The following is a 23970-nucleotide window of genomic DNA, read 5'->3' on the forward strand; positions in this document are numbered from 1 at the left end:
CAGTGGAACCATCATGGGCGAGTTCAAAATGCAGCTTTCATGAAGTCACTGTTTGTGTACAGTTTTGTTGTGTGTTCTATTCAGTACTTGTATTCTCTTGTGTTCGCAGTACCACGGGAGACGTATCTTACAGGATAACTTGCACGTTTAGCTTTTATGGACAGATATCACACTGAAGCGCTCATAAAACACGTTATTATCAATGAAAGCAGAAAGTCCAGACATAGTAAAGATGTAAAGGAATATGTTAAGTGTTCAATGTTGTGTTCAATGTTGTAAAAGAGGTGCAGATAACGCACAATGAAAATGACGTTCCCTGGGACTGGGGACATGGAGTGCCCAATTGGGGTTGGGTACACACAAGAACAAGGAAAGCATAGTAATGTAGTGAGATGCAACAGGAGAAGACAATATATGCGAAGTCGTGTGTAACGTAGGTCTGTGTATCTCAGGGCAGGTCTGTAGGTCTGTGTATCTCAGGGCAGGTCTGTAGATCTGTGTATCTCAGGGCAGGTCTGTAGGCCTGTGTTGCTCAGGGCAGGTCTGTAGGCCTGTGTTGCTGAGCGTAGGTCTGTAGGTCTGTGTTGCTCAGGGCAGGTCTGTAAGTCTGTGCTGCTCAGGGCTGTCCTTGGTGTCCACTGGGTTTTAAACGAACTCAATGGCTCGGTTTTGCATTCTGGGAATGATGGAGGGCTTAAACGCAGACTGTCTGGGGGCTGTCTGAGGACTGAGTTGAGAAACACTGGTCTAGGGAGATGACCCAGCAGGCAGCAGGAATTCAACTACCACCCCCGTAGCAAGGATAGGATGGTGCAGTCCATATAATATTCTTCGTGTGCTACGTGCCCTGTGAGGTAGCTACTACTTGACAGTAACTGGCTACACTAATGCTCCTTCCGACTGTAATTAAATCCTGATGGTCTCTCATCACATTCAAATTAAAGCAAATAAATGTGGTTGGCAGCTTAATCACTCCAGCCTCCAAATTCTTCTTCCCTCCCTTGTGATAAAACCAACAAAAGATCCCCATCTGGGCCGAACACGTGTGACATTTGGCAGCTCTGTCTAAGTAATGGTCTGCATTACTGTGAGCTAATACAGTGGCTGAGTCGCTCTTTATGGGTGATGGCAGTAGTTTCCCATGGTAGGGGGTGTCTCTGTTACTCCCCGAGCTTGAGTCAGAGCTCTCTTAGTGGGCTTCGGATCGTGACTCGACCCCTTGTCAGTTTGGATGTCTGGAAGTTTAATTGGGTCTTATTACCTCACAAATAATTCCTGACCTCTTACTCACCTAGAGGGGTTCACTGTTGGAAAGCACAGACTCCCAACAAAAGCGCTTTATCGCACAAGTATTCAGACACGAACGCGTCCCTCCGCAATTCCTGTTTGCGCTTTCTCTCTGTGAGGTCCTTTCCATGACTTCTGGAATTCATGACTAACGTCTGATTCCTGCACCTTTCCCTCTCTCTCTCTCTCTCTCTCTCTCTCTCTCTCTCTCTCTCTCTCTCTCTCTCTCTTTTCCTTTCCGTACATAGAAAAAATAATAATTGCCTTGACATTCCAGCAAGGTCACCCTCAACAATGCAAGTGACTGGCCACCAGTAACAATCCCAGCAACACTCCACCAACGAAACTATCCAAAGTATTTCTAAACTACGGAGACATTCTTCCTGTTATTGACGGCCACTGGTTCCTATCTCACCTCAAGGAGGGGCGATACAGGGACGTCAGAGCATCCTCCAGGCCGCTGTTTTGGAGATTACACGGACATGAAGGCATTTGGGCTGCGCACTGCACCAGTATGAAAGCGGGAGGAGAGTCGGTGATAACAGGAAGTTGCTGGAGAAGCTACACAATGCATCGATGAGGGCCGAGTTGATCTGGGGGTTCTATCTGTCAGCGGTTATTCCTGCTATTCTCTATCGCTCACACACACACACACACACTCACACACACACACACACACACACTCACACACACTCACACACACACACACACCCACACACACACACACTCACACACACACACACACACACACACACACACCCACACACACACACACACTCACACACACACACACACACCAAAACACACACTCACCCACTCACACACACACACATACACACACACACACACACTCACACACACACACACACACTCTCACACACACACACACACACACACACCAAAACACACACTCACACACTCACACACACACCAAAACACACACACACACACACCAAAACACACACTCACACACAAGAAAAAGAAGAAAAGAGAAAAAGCCTTTTTAAAACAGTCTGAGTCAAGGGCAGAATTCACTGGAACAGCAAGACACACATGCACATACATGCACATACATGCACACAGAGAAAATCAGAAGTCCAGTTTGGCAACTCATTTTAGGTGCGCATGCACATGGGCACACACACACACACGCGCGCGCGCGCGCGCACACACACACACAAGCCGCCGATGACGTCCTCCCCTGGACCGGACCCCATTGTGATAAAATTGATTGTCTCACTGCCTTGCTCTTAATCCAGTGAATGACCTACTCAAGGGGATTGAAAAAGACATGTCTAAATCACCGTGATTCATGCGCTCGTCTGACACCACGTGCCACGAGTGTGGATCGAGGGTGTGCGTTGGGGGGGAGGCGGGGGGGGGGGGGTGGGGTGGGGTACACACTCCTACCAAATACAACCACACCGCAGCATCGCCGCGGTAACTGCCGGGATGTTAAATTGATGTTGCGAATCAGGGAATAAAGTTTTACAAGCAGCAGTCATTCTTTACTGGTGTAGAACTGTAATGTACAGGTAAAAGGAACCCGGTAGTGGACTTCTGGACCATAGGTCTGATCCTGGTCGCGGACTAACTTAGCATCATAACGGTTCCTAATTCTAATAACGGCAACAGCAGTAAAGCATAAATTTTATACAAAAGTACTCCACAAGCCGCGATTCTTTTTCGGGTTTTTTGGGGGTTTTTTTCTCTTTTTTTAGCGCTTGGTAAAAATTCTGCAAAATACAGTAATGTGTGTGTTTCCTGCACTCTGGAGGAGATTTGATTTGGTGTCTTTTAGATGATCAAATACACGCTCTCACACACGCGAAGACCAGCAATGGCCAGCAGTACGCCGAGCAGAAACGGCACAGAGGGGAAGAAGGATCGCGCAGAGACGAAGCCCGGATCGCAACAGGCTTCAGCCCGCGATCACTCATCGTTCATAGCTACGGCGGATACATCGGTGATCTCCTCACGGCTCCGGGCCAATTAACTTCTCAGTAAAGATCACCACAGCTCCTGAACAGTAGTGGGTGGGGCAGCAGTGCAGTTGACCTCTGTGGACTGTAGGAGCCAGAACGGTTAACGCGTAACGCCTTCGCTTTCAGCCGTGTCTGTGGAAGTCACACATGACATCAGAAGGAGAGCATGTCTACCGGGAACCCCGTGCGAATGCACACACTGACGCTCATATTCACGCTCACACGCAGCACCTCAGAAATCTGAGGAAACGCTTTTTTGAAATGCATTTTCCTACCTGCTGTAGGCAGTTTTATGTCCATAAAAGAGTCGTCTTTAGTATGGATGTTACATACACAGCCAGTTTATGTACACCTACTCGAGGGCAGTGCCAATAGGCCTTTTCTATGAACTCAGAAGCTAAATGACTGCTGACCTCTATGTCAGTGACTCAGTCTCTCTCTCTCTCTCTCTCTCTCTCTCTCTCTCAGAGAGAGAGAGAGAGAGAGAGAGAGATCACACTGTGCTCATAGGTGTTTTCACATATATTCACATAATATAAATAGGTATAATAAAATAAAAGGAACTAGTATGATACAGATCTGTGAGAGAGAGAGAGAGAGAGCTGTCAGACAACATCTGTTCTCCTCAAGACTAGAAAAACCATCCCATGGGGACTAAACACTGACCACCAGATATTCAAAGACAGCACCAGGCACACACTATCCAAGCTGCTGTCACTGATGATCCCACACAACTGCCTACAGTCAGAAGTTGCCAACAATTATATCACAGGCTGCTATACATTTTCCACAATCATATCTGACTACTACTATGTACAGTGTTTATAAAACGCACTTGTTTACTCTCCCGTGCTCTTAGACTGGGCTATATTTGGTCTTTTTTGTAGTTGTTAAATATTAGCTTTTTATTTGTATTATTGCATTAGATATAAAACATCTAACGCAATGGTGTGGGTTGTTTTTTTTAGATTGTTTTATGGCACTGATGATTACCGTTAAGAACCTCTAAATTTTTGCACTGAATCTGCAACTAGGAGAGTCTCACTTGGGCGTTCAACTGTCAACACTTCTTATAAATGGCCCATAAAGACCTTGAACCCTGAATCAAGCACTATATATTATTCTAAAATGTGTGAGTGTGTGTGTGCGTGTATGTGTGTGTGTGTGTGTGCGTGTGTGAGTGTATGTGTGTGTAGCTTGTTTTTTTTCTGCCTGTCTTTTCTGTATGGAGAGTAGACTAAACAAACAGAGTGTCTAGGTCCCATAGGAGAAGCACTCGTGTTCTGGGACTGTTTAGAACAGAGATCTTTCATGTGCTGGTAAGAAAACAAAATGCTTAGAAGAGACCACAGCGAAAAAAAGAAGGAGAGACAGAGTGTGAGAGAGAGGGGGATAGAAAGAAAGTAAAAGAGAGAAGGACGAAAGAGAGCACGAGAAAGAGAGATGTTATTTTAGTGGGTCATGCATTACCGTGTCAGCAACCCTGCCTCTGACCAACTTAGATTGCCCTGATAATCTCTGTTTTCTTTTCAAAGTAAACCAAGAAAGGAGTGTCCCACTGGAAGCCACTGCCACTGTGAAAAAGACAAGCCTGCTAAAAAGCAGTGATGTAATAACATTTGCACCTTATAAAACACCTTCACTGGGTCGCCTCTCGACAGGAGCCATGTAGAATATGCTTGCATGCCATCCCCATACAAAGGAAAAACAAATGAATCAAAACAGCATTTTAACCATATTGCCAGATAGATTGTGTGTGTGTGTGTGTGTGTGAGAGAGAGAGAGTCTGCGCATGTGTGTGCAGCTACTTAAGTCAGCATGCATTAGCGAAACCCAGAGCGTAAGCACTGATGACATCACTGGAAATGGCCAGGGCCCAAGAACTACTCAGACCTTTTTCATGAATGCTAGCATGATGGGGTGTTTTGGTCCACCTCCACAGGGGTCGAATATCTCAATCTGAAGGCTGTGTTGCTTGAAACTTGGACTTCAGGATCTTGAGCATACGAAATTGTTAGTGCAACGTTTTCAGTCTCTCGGTGTAACCCGTGTGGTCCCGTTTATTCAAAGCAGAGTCACACGGCGTGTTAAGGACGATGGATAGTCACTTCCCACTGAGGGCAGCAAACCCCAGACACTATGCTAAATGGCATCTGACCTTTTTTAAAAAAAATTGAACCACACAGTTCATTGAGTTTAGTTAATTTTACAATCAGCAATAAATTCATGCAAATAAACCTTTCCCCTTCTCAGGTTAGTACATTCAGGTAAGAAACTGGCTGATAAGAGTCTTTGTCTCCATCTGGCTGGACTGAACAAAGAACATAGTCAATAGAACATAGAACACAGTCTATAATACATAGAACAGTCATCATAACATAAAACATAGTCAACATAATACAGACAATAAATCATAGAACAGTCAACTGAACATAAAACACAGTCTATAAAACATAGAACATAGTCAACAGAACATAAAACAGTCTGTAAAACACAGAACATAGTCTATAAAACACAGAACATAGTCAATACAACATAAAACACAGTCATCAGAACATAGTCAATAGAATATAAAACATGGAAAATAGTCAATAGTACATAAAAGAGACATCAGAACATAGAGCATAGTCAATATAACAAAACAGACAACAGAACAGAACACAGTCAACAGAACATAACCTATAGTCTATAAAACACAATATAGTCAATAGAGCATAAAACATAGGACAGTCAACAGCACATAGAACAGTCATCAGAACACAGAACTCAGTCAATAGGACATAGAACAGTCAATAGGACATAGAACAGTCAATGGAACATAGAACAGTCAATGGAACATAGAACAGTCAATAGAACATAGAACGCAGTCTATAAAACATAGTCCATACAACATACGATATAGTCAATATCAATTGTAGCTCTTCCATATCCATCATGCCATGACACTGGGAATGTTTCTCCGTGGGGAACATGATAGTTAATCTAGCAGGTCCATCTCCACTGACCTCCTCTGTCAGGCTTAAACACACAGCGATCTGTAAAAAGCATCCTGACAAAATATTTACAGTGAGTGACAAATGACCGGAGGGAGGATGCGCTTGTCCACTGGCCAGAAGGAAGGGACGAAGAAAGTTAAACGCCATTAACTGTCCTTGAGAGTGAAGATTGAAACAAAGGCAAAGCTCTGGGAGTCTTGATTGGAGGTGGGGGGGGGGGGGGGGGGGGCACACGACTGGTAAGCCAGCTCACGGGATGGTTAAGTGAATAGAAGTGGAGAATCCTGTTTGCAGAAGACAGACAAGTTCTGGCTTGAGACTGTACAACATCAGGCAGTGGTAGTTATATAAAATCACCAAAAGTGTCTCACTACTCACCTGCAGATGTGAATGCTTCATTTAAATGTTCTCTACTTAACAACAAAATAGAGTATGTTATATATAGCCTACACTTTCCATGTCAGGCCTAAAATATAGACTAGCCTACATTAGGCTTTTTTTTTTTTCAATATTTAAACAAGTGTTCAATTCATGTTCTTTATCCGGCACCCATGCCAATAATGACACATATATAATCACGAGCTATTATTTTGCCTGTATGGATAGCGCACCACACTTTGCAGGATAATATGGATTTTTTCCCTGACTTTTCTTTCTCTCGGAGTGGTGTTCGTCTCAGCAAGATGAGGCGAGGGCCCGCCGACTCGTGATGGGATCTGCATGAGGTAATGGCGGGAGGAGGTAGTGAGTTTTTATGGCTCCGGCTCGTGCGCTGCCCGCCTCCATTTGACATTATCAGAACCTAATGAAAATAAATGTGATTCCAGCCCTAAGAGCCTGCGCACTGCACTTCCTTAAGTTCCTTTACCACTGCCAGATCTCTCTGTGTGTGTGTGTGTGTGTGTGTGTGTGAGAAAGAGAGAGCGAGAGAGAGAGAGAGAGAGAGAGAGAGAGAGCGAGAGAGAGAGAGCGAGAGAGAGAGAGAGCGAGAGAGAGAGAGAGAGAGAGAGAGAGAGAGAGAGAGAGAGAGAGAGAGAGAGAGAGAGAGAGAGAGAGAGAGAGAGGCCCCAGGGTTAGTGGGGCGCGGTTGATCAAATGACCGTTAGTGGATATAAATCAAATCATTATGACATCCCCATGAGAGAAACACAACAGGCTCCCGCGCTTTTTTCCCCACGATTTGCAAATCGAAGACGTCACTTTTTCAGTAGGGCCCCCCCTCGGGAAAAGTATTGGAAGAAAAAGGTGTCTGTAGCTAACTGAAGTCTGTAGCCCCCGGATGGCCAGAGCGAGCCGAGACGTAGTTATAAATGAGCTACGCGGAATAGTGAGCAAATATTCAACGTGACTTCACCCGATCGGTCACATGTGCCAAAGTGACCCCAGTAGCGATGACATCATGAAGAATGATGTAATCCCAAGATTTCAGACTTTCCTTCGCGCGCCTGTTTTCAGACTCAGCAAAGTTTTCCGGCTTTAGAATGCCGCCGAGTTGCGCGATGGGGAAAATTGGCGATGCGGGGAAAATTAAACAATTAAACAATTAAAAATGACACAAAACATGAGCGGAATTGCTGGGCTATAGTGCCATTCGCTTTTAGAGTCGTCGGTCTTTGCTTATATGCACCTTTGAAGCCTTTGTGTTATTGCCTCGTTTTTTTGTGCACTAAAAAAAAAGTAGGCTTTGTGTTTTCTAAAATGGCTCGGTATTTTGTCAATTGTAGAGTGTTTAAATGTATTGCAAAGAAGACCAGTAAAACTAACTTTTTAACATAAGATATAATACACGTTTTCCTGTTTAATGCATAAAATGAAGTGAAATATGAATGCAGGTAAAAAATGAATGGAAAAAAATGAATGCAGATTAAAATAAAGACAAAATATGAACACAGAATAAAGTAAGGACAAAGGCTAAAATAGCCGGGGATTGTTCTCCATATTGAGGATTTAAAAAAAAAAAAAAAAAGACTATTGGGAATTTTCATTGGGGAAAACATTCAGGCCAACAAATGTTCCATTGTGGGCTAAGTAAAAAACAAACGTATTTATTTAGACTATTCTGTTTTTTTTTTCACACTACATTCTCTACACTTACACTAGATTGCCACACTAGATTGCTAATCTAAGTCACTTTGTCGACCCTCTCTTAAACCTCCAGAATGTCATTTATGCTTTGGGCATCTCTGAGAAACCTGGGTACGTTTTTCCAGAGATTATATAGGAATCTTTCACTCACCTCTGTCCTTAGGGGTAGCCCTTTTCTTCCCCCCACCTCAGTAAATACGGCCCTTATTCAAACCATGTGCTGCCAAATTGGAAACATGGATTTTAAACAGGGTATTTGCTTTTTCACAGACTAATGCGTCCCTGGAGACCTTTCTAGCCAGCCCGGTAGTGCCAGGGGAACGTGAGAGGGCAGTGGTCACTGCGCGTGACCTTTCAATTAAATATACCCTCGCAGGGCGTAAACGAACACGGCCTCGCCAACACAGACGGAGGTGTCGATAGACGCCTTCCTTTCCTGCTGTCCTGGAACCAGCCTACGTTTTCACCCTAAAAGGTTAAGACCCAAGATTTCGACTGGAAAAGCTGGTCCCAGGTCAGTTGTAAAAAGATTACTGTAGCAGGGGGCTTTGACAGTGGGTGCAGTCTGACAGCTATAAGGCTGAAGTCTTTTAGGCAGCTCCAAGGCCAGTAACCACATTCAATATCACTCAATCAATATATCTTAATTTAAATTTGGAGCTTTTTGCTAACACAAGAATATGGGATCGATGGACAGGTTTTGCTCATTTTCTTTGCTCCTCACAAGGAATGACTTCAGCATCCGATTATGACATCATCTTTCCCAGGCAGGGAAGAGAGAGAGCCGAGAGCCTTTGACACACAGCAACTAGAAACTAGACTGGGTATGTACCAGAGGATGGGGGTGGGGGGGGGGGGGGGGGGGAATTTAGCGCAACAATATTTTATGTTTTCAAAATGTAAACAAATTACGGATGCACATCACTGTTCTCTGTTTCTCTCTTCGTTTCTCTTAGTCACAGCCAGGCCGATTAAACATGCACGCGCGCCCTCAAAGTTAACGTTAGAAAACCAATTTTTGCTGAGTCATCTATCCGGAAAAGAGTAAAACTGCATCTAAGCTTCGTCTTCTGTGCTCCGTAGAACTTCTGAGCCATTGGGGGGCGAAAAAAAAAAAAGAGTAAACAAAACTAAAACCTACGAGCATGTCATTTGAACGTCTCAGCCTTGGTCCGATAGGGCCAGTAGTCAACAGTTTGCTGCACTGCACACCAAACCGCGGCTTTGTGAAGACTCTTACGGCACCGCTCAATACAAGCCGCGCAAACAATGGGAAAGACCAAGTGGAATGAATGGACTGGTGAGAGATTGACTGACAGGTTGCCTCGACACTCTCACTTTATCCTCAAACCACTGCATGAGCTCACCGTCACATTATGACATTATTAGAGAGAATGACCTCACCGTCACATTATGACATTATTAGAGAGAGAGACCTCACCGTCACATTATGACATTATTAGAGAGAGAGACCTCACCGTCACATTATGACATTATTAGAGAGAGAGACCTCACCGTCACATTATGACATTATTAGAGAGAGAGACCTCACCGTCACATTATGACATTATTAGAGAGAGAGACCTCACCGTCACATTATGACATTATTAGAGAGAATGACCTCACCGTCACATTATGACATTATTAGAGAGAGAGACCTCACCGTCACATTATGACATTATTAGAGAGAGAGACCTCACCGTCACATTATGACATTATTAGAGAGAGAGACCTCACCGTCACATTATGACATTATTAGAGAGAGAGACAGGCTGATGGTGAAACTAGACTGAGTGACTGAAACTTGGCATGGTTTTTTTTCCCTTTAACTTTTTAGCTATGCAAACATGAAACCCAAACTCCCTCTCTCTCCATCCCCCCGCCCCAATGGCCTTGGCAGTGAACACACACTGCACATCACCTATTCCTCTCATTTCCGCTGAAATCAAATGCACGGTCCCTCCTAAGCCGAGCACGGCTGCGAAGCCCGTTCCCCTCGTCACGGGTCCATGGTCATGGTGTCCCCTCAGCTGTGGGCTGACGGTCTGACCTCCGGGTCCCCAGTAAAACCGCCCACCATTATGTGGCCCTTCGACGCTCGTTGACTCTTAGCACACGGCCGCCCATACGCTTCCTGTTTGCTCGTACAGACACTTAGTCAGAGTGCAGTCAGCCTCGCATCTGGTGGGGGTACAGAGCAACTCAAACACGTTATTTACAGGGACAGCAGGCAGAAGACAAAAATAATTGTCCTTTTTTTTTTTAACGCTGATCTTGCTGCCGGGTTGCAACAGAAGCCAAAGTGACCGTTTAGCGCAGTTATGACAGAAACCATAGCAGACAGTCCAACTGGCAACGTGTCTCGGGCTGAACATGTGTGTACGGGTCTCCTCGCTTCACTGCAGCGGTCAGAACATTCAAAGGCGGAAGGTCAGGACAGACGCTGATAGCGTGTCAGAAGAGCATTAAGTCAGGGCTGCCAAAGTCCAGTCCCGAGGGCCGGAGTCCGTCAAAGTTTGGCGAAGGTTCTTCTCGGATGTACCTGATGGACCTGGCAGTTGATTAATGAGTTGAATCAGGTGTTCCGAGAGGGCCGGGGTCCAGTGCAGTTTGGTGACTGACCTGCTTAAACGCACCTGATTCAACCCATCAATCAATAGCCAGGCTTAGCAGGTGTGACTGAGCAGAGCCGTGGCTAAACTTTGAGTGTGGCCCTCCAGGACCGGACTTTGACACACCTGCATCAGGGGCCGAGATCTCAGCTGCAATTCTGACTGCTGATTCAAATTATGCAGATGAAACTTTTTACATGTATCGGAAGTGAACAGGGAGAGACGACACATGACAGCAACGGAACGTTTTATATTTACTAACTCAGAATTGACAAAAAATAATGTGGCTCCTCCCCCAAGGGTTGTTTGTTTGGTTATTTAAAATCAACTACACACGAATTGGCTGTAGAACCTCGGCAAAAAAAGAAGAAATTTGACAACAAACAATCCTCGGAGTCTCAGTATGACATTATAGAGATCAATGTATTAATATCACAAATGACGCTTTGGGAAAATGTGTTCTCGTATACAAAATCTAAAAGAAGTGTCAAATAAAAAAAGGCAATGATGTGAAAAATAATGTTTAAAATAAACAGGCAAAGCGCAGACTAACAACAAAAAAGGTGTGGGGGGGGGGACATTAAGTTTCTCGTTACTAAATGGTTTCAGAGACAAAGAACGTGACCGCTCTTCTTTCAGGAAGTCTGCTTATTACCCGTCAGGGTCTATTTTAAAGCTTTTCTGGCACTAAAAATAACCGCAATAATTCGTCTTTCTGTCTTTATTAGTGCGGAGAGCAGCTGGAAGTGCAGCGCTTGCGTACAGGGGCAGAGGGATACTATCACGCTGGGGTACGTCACCCCTTTTCTGTGATTTCACAATGAATCATAGTGAAGAGCATACAAGCCTGCAGGAAGGAAAGTCCCTCAGCCCAACAGAGCCGAAGGCTGTAGCGCTAGACGTGGAGGTAGCAGTCTGGGGCAGATGGCCTGGCAGACAGACACACACACACACACACACACACACACACACACACACACACACACACACACATACCCCGACGCATGCATGTCTGCACGTATACGCATGCGGGAGGTAAGAGGGTGTAGATGGGCTAACTCGTGCACGCGCGCACCCACTCTCTCACACACACACACACACACACACACACACACACACACACACGATAGCTGCCTGAATTCACAAAGTGAATTGGAAAAGCGTTATGTATGTAAGACACTACTGCTGCCGATTTTAACGTAGAGCGCTAAGAGAATTCTGTATGTGTCTGAAATTATAAACGAGCCATGACCTAAAGGCCTGTGATTACAGTCCCATAAATAATGATAACGTAACCCCCCCACCCACCCACCCACCCACCCAAGCGATGGCTGCTTGACTTGCTGATTTTAAATGAGGCTTTTTACAGAAAAACAAGAAAAGAGAAAAAGCCTTTTTAAAACAGTCTGAGTTGAGTGCAGACTTCACTGGAACAGTGACACACACATGCACACAGAAAATCAGAAGTCCAGTTTGGCAACTCATTTTACGTGCGCGCACGCACACACACACACGCACACACACACACGCACACGCACACCCACACCCCCACACCCACACCCACACCCACACACACCCCCCCACACCCACACACACACCCACACACACCCACACACACACACACAGCAACTCTCTGCCCTTGCACCAGAAAACAGAAGGTGACAAGAAAGCAAAAAAAAAAAAAAAAAAAAAACCTGGAGGGGAAGACGAGAAAGAGGGGCCGCGTACCATCGCTTAACTCGAGCCACCGCAGGAGAGAGGAACTTAAAAAAACAATATGGAGGGGTGTGAAGAGAGAAGGACCGTGAGAAAGGAGAAAGAGAAGAGGCGCACGTAGAGCACAAGCCGCACGGCCGAGTCAGCGTGGACCACCTTCATGAATACGGCGTCCCTGTGGAGACGACCACCGCGTGAGAGAAGCGGGAGACGCAGGTGAGGAGGAGGCCCGCAGCTGAGAGAGAGAAGGAGAGAGAAACTCCCCTCCATCAAAAAAAAAAAAAAGGGGGGGATTGGTGGGGGTTATTTCCAGTGACTCATCACATACAAAGCGTCAACGGTGCCTGGCAAAGATTTAAAGGAGGAGATGATGAGAAAAAAAAAGGCGGGGGGGGGGGGGGGGGATGATGACAGAGAAGAAACATCTTTGGACCCCCCAGAAAGAGTGCTTTGAATGTGCTCAAAGAGTGCTTCTGAAGAGTGCTCTCACCGCACAGACGAGCGCGCACACATGCGCGTACAAACTTCCGCAGTGGCTGCCTGTTGAACTTAACAGAAGATGGGAGGGTGGAGGTGTAGAGACTTTTTAAAAAAAAAAAAGAAGTAAATAAGAGTGGGAGAAAGACTGAATGAACAAATGAACAGACAAAAGACAGAAAGAAGGGGACACAGGCGAGTTTGAGAGAGTTGAGGAAGCAGACGCTGTAGACGTGAACCATCGCTATTACGGGCCGTGCATGGCAAAGGGAAGGAAAGCGTGAGGGGGGGAAAGCGTGAGAGAGGGAAAACGTGAGAGAGGAAAGCGTGAGAGGGAAAGCGTGAGGGGGGGAAGCGTGAGGGGGGAAAGCGTGAGAGAGGGAAAGCGTGAGGGGGGAAGCGTGAAAGAGGGAAAACGTGAGAGAGGGAAAGCGTGAGAGAGGAAAGCGTGAGAGAGGGAAAGCGTGAGAGAGGGAAAGCGTGAGGGGGGAAAGCGTGAGAGAGGAAAGCGTGAGAGAGGAAAGCGTGAGGGGGAAAGCGTGAGAGGGAAAGCGTGAGAGAGGGAAAGCGTGAGAGAGGGAAAGCGTGAGGGGGGAAAGCGTGAGAGAGGAAAGCGTGAGAGAGGGAAAGCGTGAGAGAGGGAAAGCGTGAGAGGGGGAAAGCGTGAGGGGGAAAGCGTGAGGGGGAAAGCGTGAGAGAGGGAAAGCGTGAGAGAGGAAAGCGTGAGAGAGGGAAAGCGTGAGGGGGGGAAAGCGTGAGGGGGGAAAGCGTGAGAGAGGGAAAGCGTGAGGGGGAAAGCGTGAGAGAGGAAAGCGTGAGGGGGGAAGCGTGAGAAAGGAAAGCGTGAGAGAGGGAAAACGTGAGAGAGGGAAAGCGTGAGGGGGGAAAGCGTGAGAGGGAAAGCGTGAGAGAGGGAAAGCGTGAGAGAGGAAAGCGTGAGAGAGGGAAAGCGTGAGAGAGGGAAAGCGTGAGGGGGGGAAAGCGTGAGAGAGGGAAAGCGTGAGAGAGGAAAGCGTGAGAGAGGAAAGCGTGAGGGGGGAAAGCGTGAGGGGGGAAAGCGTGAGAGAGGAAAGCGTGAGAGAGGGAAAGCGTGAGAGAGGGAAAACGTGAGAGAGGAAAGCGTGAGAGAGGGAAAGCGTGAGGGGGGGAAAGCGTGAGAGAGGAAAGCGTGAGAGAGGAAAGCGTGAGAGAGGAAAGCGTGAGGGGGGAAGCGTGAGAGAGGAAAGCGTGAGGGGGGAAAGCGTGAGAGAGGGAAAGCGTGAGGGGGGGAAAGCGTGAGGGGGGGAAAGCGTGAGGGGGGAAAGCGTGAGGGGGGAAGCGTGAAAGAGGGAAAGCGTGAGAGAGGGAAAGCGTGGGGGGGAAAGCGTGAGAGGGAAAGCGTGAGAGAGGAAAGCGTGAGAGAGGAAAGCGTGAGAGAGGGAAAGCGTGAGGGCGGGGGGAGAGGGGAGGGAGAAATAAAGGAATATGCCGAAAAGGTGCAGAGAGAGAGAACAAACAGGAAGATGAAGTTAGAAGAAAGGCAAGATGGACATGAAAGCGAGATAGGAGGGAGATTATGGAATTAAGGAATGCAAGAAGAGAGAGAATGCGCAAAGACGGAAAAAAAAAAAGTAAACTACCTCTTTGCTCTGCAGTAATCTGGTCCAGTCACATGCAGATACATGGCTATGAGCACACCAAGGTTACCGTACAAAGCAAAAAGAGTCCGCGAAAATAATATGTGTGTGTGTGTGTGTGTGTGTGTGTGAGGATCATGTGCATGAAACGGATAGCGAGAGAGACAGAGAGGTGGCAGAAAAAGGGAGAGCAGGAGGGAGTGAGGCAGAAGACAGGAATAGACAAAATCAGAAAAATAAGAGAGAGAGAGAGAGAGAGAGACAGGGCTGGTGTGGCGGCGCCCCCTGTAACGCTCGTCCGCCTCCTCTGTTTCTCTTATGTGCTGCGCTCATCTCCTGACTCACCCGCCCGTGTCTGGCCTTGCCGGGTCACAGGAAGTGACACAACAGCCCAACTATCCACCCCGCCAGACACCGTCTGGGACTGCCACGGTGGAACCGCCGCAGTGGGCCCACACCAAGGGGGCCAGCGTTGGTGCCTGTGGGGTCAGTGAGTTCAGCCCTATATCTCACACACACACACACACACACACACACACACGCACGTGCGCACACTCAGTGTGTGTGGAGCCTAAACAACAGCCCACATACAAGACACAAACCTCAAAACAGCCCTGCAGCAAAACTTTAAGACATGTTCCTCCATAAAGGAACCGCTGAGCCAGGATCAGCTGCATGGTTGCAATGTCTCACAATGACTAGGGAAAGGCTGGTCCTAGATCAGACCTAGTGCATGGTGCAGTGGTATAGTACATTACAGTTTAAGCAACTCTACATGGAAAAACTCTGGAAGCACTGGTGCTCATCTAGAATCCAGTGGTATTACTGAAGATCCCTCGACACACACAAGAGCCATTTCAAATCAGCATTCTTGTATTTTGCATCAGAGGCTCTTATTATATCGGGCGAGGCGACGGCAAATTCATCTGTGTGGGGTGACATACACCGCAGTCACATTTTGTCTGAAGTGTAAACAACTGCAAAAGCCTGCCTGGTTCTTTCTTGACACAACAGGAATGACAAACACTCGTCAGCCAATTACCAAGTCATTCAGTCACCGAGTCACCGGGTTTAAAATGGGAGTGTAGCCGAAGCGGAAACAGCACAGGGGTTCTCAATGACCTGTACCAGGAAACACTGGTGTAAACAGGTTATTTTTAATAGCCGAACAGTTGAACATGCACATCTGTGCTAATGCAGACTACAACTAAAGCAGGTTCTCTATGTGCATACAAAAAAAAATTATTATTATTTTTTTTAAGAAGACCAAATAGGGAAAGAAGAGTGCGAGCGTATCCTGCCACCGGTTCAAAAGTGCAGTAAAGTAATGGGGCTTCCGTAGACAGTAAGCTAAAGAACCGGCGTAAAGGGCGCCATCTACTGGCGGACCGCGGATAGTTCACAACGGTACGCAGGGATTCAGAAAGCGCGACCATCACTACACCAACGGGTCTTGGACCTTCGTGGTGTGGTTTTGAAAAATTGTGCAGACAATACTGAGAATGTTACATTTTTACACAGTTTTCGTACTTTTTTTTTTTTTTTAAAGGGAGCTTGATTCGAAAGCAGAAAGTCCGGGTTTAGTGATGCAAAATCAAGAAGCATAGATAAGGACATTTCTATTAAAGCAACTGATTCTTTTTTTGTATTTTAAATTTGATCGAAACTACTCGGCAAATTATTAAACATGCAGCATAAAACCACGGGGTAACTATTTTTCTCGGGCTTCAATTTTCGGTTGAAAGAGCTAGTTTGTAGTGCCATCTAGTGACTACGACTACCCACATCACAACTATCACAGGGTACCAACAGTGTCAAGTGATGAAAATAGCAAAATACTTTAGTAGTCTTCATTTATTAAATGTCCTAAATATATAACACTGTATAAAATAGTGAAAGTTCTCTCAAGATGATGAGACATAGGTCACAGCACATATTAAACATAGAACAAGCAAAAAACATATATATAAATACAAACACATTTTCCTCTGAGAGACACCAAATACAGCAGAGTATATTTATTGGAGAACACAGAGCTAACACCACATTTAACACCATCATTACATCTTCCATTAATTCCTCAGGGAACACCTGCTCCCATTATGTTTTCTCTCACAAACTGGCACAGTACCATCTGAAACTGTGTATAAATACTACTTTAATAGATCATTCTTTAACCAATTCCATACATAAACCCATAACATTTCACAGGTTATGAAAATGTACTTAATACTTAAAATAGATCCATTAAAATAAAACTCAGTAATCCTGTCCTGCAAACATAACCCCACAGCCCAGCTGTTAATACACTATCTGAGCTATTTTTAGAAACAGATTATCCAGAATTTTTTTCATAGTTGGGTTACAGCAGGTCCTGAAATTCTCCATGAAAATTACAGTTTAGCACAAAGCTCTACCCTGGCAGGGGCAGGTTCAGGAATGACTGCACTGGTCTGTAGGCCTGTATGGAAAACTATCCCTTCATTAATCTGAGTGTCTATGTTAACCAAAAACTTTCACTGGGTGGTGTGTTGCGTACTTTCAGTCCTGACCATTAAGATTTTTGCTTTGTCAGCTATGTATTTGCACCCTCAGTTAAGACCTACTAAACCTGTTCCACTTGTAAAACTGCCTGCTAAGAAGAAAGGCATTACAAGTATGCCGTTTGACGACATCACAAACTCTTGGACGGGTCAAACAAGAGCCTGTTAGTATAACATTGTTCTTAAACACATAAGGAAATGTCTTGGGTCAGCATTAGCTGCACCGACACAGACACCTCTGGTATTGTTTGGGGACGTGTCGTCCTCATGACCTTCACGCGTGAATGTCAACAGCATGAACAAGTTTCCAAACCAGGTCCTTATAATATAATATTATATAATATAATCCCGTTAACGTTCTTCAGTTCTGAGTAAAAACCGAAAGCGTCGTTACTGGTTCAATCCTTTGAGGTAGTTTCTAGTTTCACAATTAGTCCGCCAAATCCAGTATCCTGATAAAGATCCGGGTGTGCCAATTCCCGTGCTACATATGCATCCTTTGGAGAAAAGGTCAACTCCGGATTATACGGCTAATCAAACGTCAGGAAATGTGATAGATATGTCTGCAAGCCTTCCAACTGCCCCGGAGGACAATGAAGCGTTTTCGTCGCGCACAGATGAAAGCAAGCCGCTGACGATGAGCTGCAGACAGACTCGGAGCTCCCTCAAATCCTTGTCCGACTGATAGCCAGCTTCGCCGAGAGCCATTCTCAAGCATATGTTCTTCAGGTCGATATTATCCTGAGATAGGAAAACAGAAAATAAACTACCGCCACGACAGCCCACGAACAGCTACCGCGACAGCGAATTTGCAGCATCTTACCTTGCGACGAAGGAACTTTCTCAGACCATCCGATAGATTCCGCATTAGCTCTTGCTCTATCGCGATTATCTGCGATAGTATTTCTACCAAACGCGAAAACATACTTGCTCTGGCCCTCTCTGCAACAGTCCGCGTCCGAGCAGCGTTGCTTTTGACCGCGTAATCCCCGGAGACGTGACCGCGGGTCCGGCCAGCACCTTCCGCGGCACTGCGGACCTCGCCGTGTCCGTCCAGCTCCCGAAGAAGCGTCAGCGCTTCCATCTGGTACCTGAGCGCCGGGGCGTCCATGCTGCAGCTACCTCGCACCTGTCAGCAAACCGCCGGTGCGTCCTCGGGAAAAGGGCTGAAAAGTTTCTTTTTAGGCGACCATTATATTCTAATCTCTATAATAACCTCCGATCTTGGTCTTTCGGCACCTTGTGCTCTCCCGTTGTCGGCGTTTGGTGGAAGCAAACGTGAACTCGGTCAAGAAGTTTACTGACGAGGCATCCAAATAGACGGATTGACTTAGCGCTGGAATCACCTGACCGGATCTCAAGCGTCAGGTTCATGACAAAATCAGTCAGGTTGTCTAAACCCATGATATCCTTAATTAAACCGAATGACGTTAGGCCTAGTGCATATCAAAAGGCCAACACGTTGGCCGGTGTCTCACGTCCCAAATGATTTTGCGCCATTCCGTTGAGATAGAGGGTTGTAGTGCATTTGGCAGCGCCAATCTGGTCGTGAGCCTGTCGCGGTTTCAGTCAGTAAAAGAAACGCAGCGCAATACTCAACATCTGAACTATACGGAAAGAACGTCGCAGTAAAGCGCACCCTTTTCTTAAGAATAAGTTGAAACCACACCAATGTCTAGCATGTACGGAATTATTTAATTGGTTTGGTAGATAATACAAAAAAGGAGGGGGGAAAAAAATGGAGATTTTAATGGACTATATTTTTTTTAAATATTTATATGCAATCCCATTGACATGGTAACTCTCCCTAATACAGAACTTAGTATGGAGGGTGTTTCAACATACACACTACAGAAATCCCTGTGAAAAACACTCCTTTTAAAATATTTTTTTTCTTCTCGCACAGACTCACACTCGAGTCGACTGAGAGGCCGTTTTCGCAAAGCGTCTCGCAGTAAAAACTGCTGATTCTTGGCCCGTTTTGCTTGTTGACAGTTTTCCGTCGGGGCAAAGGGGAAAGCCTAACTAGCTCAGCACTTTCAATCCTGGAGTGTTCGTGAAAAATGCCTTTGATATGAAGCCACTGCATACACCAGTGCTTAAAAAAGGAAAACTAGCGCACAATTCCCCCTACTTACACTGCACTCTAGTCCCGATGTGTCATGGTGTTTAAAGAGGGGAAAAAGGGTAAGTAACATTGGGTTGATATCTTTTCTAACCACTAATGCATTTGCAAAAAAACAAAACAAAACAGAATGACACTACTCTCCTTTTCATAGGTCCACCGTCGCTCCTTCAGGGGTTGAACTGGGTCAAAGCATGACATGCATTTCATAAATGAACTACGACCTTAAGGGCCAACTGCAGGCCACACTGCCGGGTGACCTCTGCGTCACCCCCATAGCACAGATCTTCGGCATGAAAGACGCCTGTACGAACGACATGTACAACAGCAGAAAGCGTTTATACCATCTGAACAGATTGAAAGACAACACAACACATGATGCATAGATATCTCAACAAAACTTGCACGGCTCAAGGCACCCCTTAGTCTCCGAGACCTAAATGTATCTTTTAGTTAAGAAGTTAAAGGGTTCGCTATATGAACACACTAAACAAAGCAGCTGCGCTATTCTCTTAAGGCTTATATAGATCTGGGCGGCAAACAAAACACACAACCCTCCCTGAAACAAACGAAAAACGGGGTGGCACGGTTCAATTCAAGGTAGCGTAATGCTCAACCGGTGAACACAAACAGCCTTTGGGTAATGATATGAGAATGCGAATAGGAAAATTCCTTGCTGTTTGGACTACTGTGAGGCGGGAGCATGTGTGAGTGATTGACAGAGCACTGCTACAATGGTGACATTTTAATTTCCTTCCCTTCAAAACCCCTGCTATTGCTAAATGCTTACTGGAAACAGTTACTGGAGTACTGTCAACACTCAGGAGAAATTCCTGAAATTTATTTACAACTCAATGCAGCCAAAAGGACTAACAATCGCATGTGCTACACAGCTGTGTCTCAGTGAACGGACTACAGAATCGGAAGGAAACTGGATTGAATATGACCTTTTGCGATTATCCACTTGGTCTAGGGTGCCCCCAAATCAGCCCCATTTAACCTATACATTACTGTTGGTTAGAAAACATTTTACACACACACACACACACACACACACACACACACACACACACACACACACACACACACACACACACACACACACACACAAAAAAACCCCCAACAACATTACAGGTGTTCTGCACTAACCATCTTCAAGTAATCAACAGTTACCATAATGTTTACAGACCTAACCTAGAGTTAATTTATGTTCATTCAGTCAGTCATGCCACAAATCATTTCTTGTGGGCTCATGTACATAAACCCACGTGATCTTGTTAGATTTACACAGAACGAGATTAAACCCGTCACCCGTCTTCTTGCACTACACTACCCCCAGAGCAAAGGAAAATGAATCACTAGACAGATCTGCTTGCCACTGGGGACTCTTCTCTTCTCATTGAATTCAAGTATCAACACTGCATGTTAAACAGCAAACCTGCTGTTAATCATTGCATATCAATGCTTACTGACTACATTAGTAACAAACAGACCAAGGACTTTCTCAGTGCACCAAAGTTACCCGACTAACTCAGTAGCAGGATGGTCACATGGGCTTGGCTGGCCCAGACAAAACAACCACGTAAGTCCGTGCTGGCGCCGAACAAATGCAGTCCAAGTTCTCGTTTGTGGCTCCGAGCCAAGTGCTTTCCCCGAAACCTGGAAAAATGGAGGATGGGGAATGATGCGTTGTAGCATCTCGAGAAGTCCATCAAAGCTGGAGAGTGAATGGCGGGAGAGCCGGGTAGCCGTGCAGAGAAACACAACAGAGGCACACTTCTCAGAGGAGGAGTACATAGATTGATGGACAGGAACTCGAGCATCTGGGACAGGAAGTGGTTGCAATGGAACAATTCAAACTATGTGGCTGTGTGGACACCCCTGAGGAGGCTGGGTCTTAAACTAGTGACAAGGGCGGAGCTAAGGAGGGGAGGAGCAAGATGCCAGTAACCCTTTCGGTGCCATGTCCTTGTTCAGTTAAGGTTGCCATCTCCACTCTTAGCAACCAAGGGAGATGAGCCTCACTCAGGATCTCATACTGGTATGTGGGGTTTTTCGGTTTGTTGTTTATTTTCGCCCCCCCTTGTCTCACTTTGTTCTCAACAATCATCAAAATTAATGTTACTCTATCTTATAAATTTAGAATTAACTAGATTTCCCAAACCCCACGTGCCTTGTTGACTTTTGTTTTAACTATTTATATTAATATTTTCAGATTTTTTTTTTAATTGTTAAAAAGGAGGATGACTGCACAGGCGAGCAACCCCATGCCTGAGCTACTGCAAAGTGGCCCCGGGTGGATGGACCAGCGGGGAAGTGTCTAGTTCTCCTTCTTGGCTTCCGTGTTTCCGTAGCTGGATCCAGTTTTCTTCACTTCTGTTACACCAATGAGACGGCGCACAGCTACAGAGGCTGGAGAGAGAGAGCGAGCGAGAGAGCGAGAAAGAGAGAAATCAAAGTGAAGATCACAAATATAATGAGACATTCAGAATAAATCTTGGGTCTTCCTTAAAAAAAAAAAAACACGATTAGTTTAATACCAACATGTACAGTAGTTTCACGGTCTGAATGAGTACAGGTATGTGTATACTAAACACTCATCTGCAGTAGGCCACACACTCTATATACATACAGGGCTGGGAAAAACTTTTTTTGTTGTTTTTTTTTTTAAAAAGGTGCTGACCAATAATTAGGAAGAGCAGGAAGCCGACGATGAGGAGGGGCGAGCCGCTGATGAAGACGTCCCAGGCGAAGTTGATGAGCGGCGAGAGCAGCAGCGTGGCCCAGAACAGGAAGTTGAGCAGTGTCCACAGGCGGCGCTTGGGCTTGATGGTGGGTCCGGGGAAGCGGCCCTCCTTCTCGTAAAGCTCCTGCAGCGCATCCTGCCAACACACCCAGGAGCCCAGACCAGCAGCATCAGCACGCGGGCTCCCAGGAGCCCAGACCAGCACGTGGGCTTCAAACCCACTGCTCTGGTAGCTCCACTCTTGACTCTCACATCTGGGAGTCTCTACCTACATCGTCTTTTTTTTTGCCCTTTTCTTTTCAAGTACTTCTTTTTTTGACACACATTGCCTTAACAGACCTCCTAGTACCTAGCTGTGGAGATTTAGTAGCTAGCGGTTTTACATATTGACTAAATATCTTGTTGAGCTCAATTCTTTGTATATTATACATTAGCTACTATTTAAATAAAGACTATTAAAATATGTACATGTTGAATGACAAGCACATTTTTATCCTAAGTAGAATCGCATGAGAAAAGTTAATCCAAAAATAAATGCTAAGTCCCAGTATTAACTTAAAACGAAAGCAGTACTTTCGGCACATGTCCCAATGATACTGTCTTCATTTTAAGAATTTCTGAACTTCCCTTTACAGCCAAACATGTCTGCATTTGAGCACGTCAGCTACTGATGAACACGGGCGAGTTCAACACCAGCAGGGATGAGCTAAGCAATCGTTATAAAGTGAGGCTTTATTCTCTACTAACTATGCTCTGCAGATGCCAAGCCTCTTTGGGAATGCTGTATCCATAGTGCATAGAAGCATGTAGCATAGTTACTTCCAAGTGGGATTTAACCCTGTGGTAGCCATTAAGCCCCAGTGGTCATGAGGAGATGCAAGCAAGTTGAACAGGGAAGTCTAATTTAAAATAATCAGGGGGAAAAACCTACACGTACACTTACACACACTACACTAGATATCTTGCCTGTATTGAAGCATTAACTTCACAGCCCCAATGTTAATGACCAGCTGGGCAATGACTGAACTAAACCATTTTTAAAAAAAAAAATCAATCTATTATTAGTCAGATGAGAAATGTCAACTGAATTAGAAACATTTCAGACAAGCGCAATATGAGAAATTACAAGCCGTCCCAATGACTTCCGTCAGATACTAGAAAGACGTCTGACCTTCTCCTGGTAGAGCTTGTGGAGCCAGTCAGCGCACTCCTTCTCATCATCGGGGATCTCCTCTACTGGGAAACGGCTATCGGTCAGGAAAACAAACCAAACAAACCGTTAGTGCTCCACGCCACTAGAGGGCGGCATTACTCCACGAAGGCGGCGGGTACTGGCGGTATCAGAGGGGACAGAGGAGCAGTACGTGTTAGGACTATGCTGCAGGCGGAGTTACTAATTACGCAGAACATCGTGTGTGAAGGCTGAATGTGCAAGTCTCTTATTTTAGCGTAAAATACGACACCTCTCTGTGAATGGAAAACATTGCTTGATGTCGCCCTTTGACCGGGAGCTGCGACGTTCTGCGTTATAACAGCCGCCAGGGGCAGCGTTTGGCCTCTGTTAAGTGGTCCCCCACCTTCAATACGTGGAGAGTTTTTAAGCTTGGGAGTTTGCCTGCAGTGGGCATTATCTCTGCTGAGTTAAGCAGTGAAGTAAGATGGTACCACGCTGCACGAATGAGCTGACAGAAGACACTTTTTACTGATTATATAGAGGGTCTATCTTTCTCCATAAATATTTTGTTTTGAAATCAGCACTGAGTAAGTGACTGGACTGGCAGC

At 45.7% G+C, this 23970-nt stretch overlaps 2 protein-coding genes across 8 annotated transcripts in view; both read right to left on the bottom strand.

The window, feature by feature from the left end:
• Positions 1-16610: 16610 nt before the first annotated feature.
• On the bottom strand, positions 16611-18915 carry dleu7 (deleted in lymphocytic leukemia 7). The gene is made up of 2 exons (XM_027010187.3): positions 18141-18915; positions 16611-18058 (listed from the first exon to the last, which is right to left on the bottom strand). Exons 1-2 carry the CDS (start codon positions 18426-18428, stop codon positions 17852-17854), a joined length of 495 nt encoding a protein of 164 aa, XP_026865988.2. The 5' UTR covers positions 18429-18915; the 3' UTR covers positions 16611-17851.
• A 76-nt stretch (positions 18916-18991) lies between these two features.
• Positions 18992-23970, bottom strand: part of agpat3 (1-acylglycerol-3-phosphate O-acyltransferase 3) — a 20597-nt gene continuing 15618 nt past the window's right edge. For all 7 annotated transcript variants that reach the window (XM_027010184.3, XM_027010182.3, XM_027010183.3 and 4 more), the window contains 3 exons: positions 23360-23435; positions 22126-22324; positions 18992-21854 (listed from right to left, as the gene is read on the bottom strand). In XM_027010184.3, coding sequence (XP_026865985.2) covers positions 21763-21854; positions 22126-22324; positions 23360-23435 — 367 coding nt within the window. In that variant the 3' untranslated portion in view covers positions 18992-21762. The remainder of the gene's footprint in view (positions 21855-22125; positions 22325-23359; positions 23436-23970) is intronic.

Source organism: Electrophorus electricus, chromosome 18 (genome assembly GCF_041902795.1).
Source record: "Electrophorus electricus isolate QZ-2024a chromosome 18, ASM4190279v1, whole genome shotgun sequence".
Lineage (NCBI taxonomy): Eukaryota > Metazoa > Chordata > Actinopteri > Gymnotiformes > Gymnotidae > Electrophorus > Electrophorus electricus.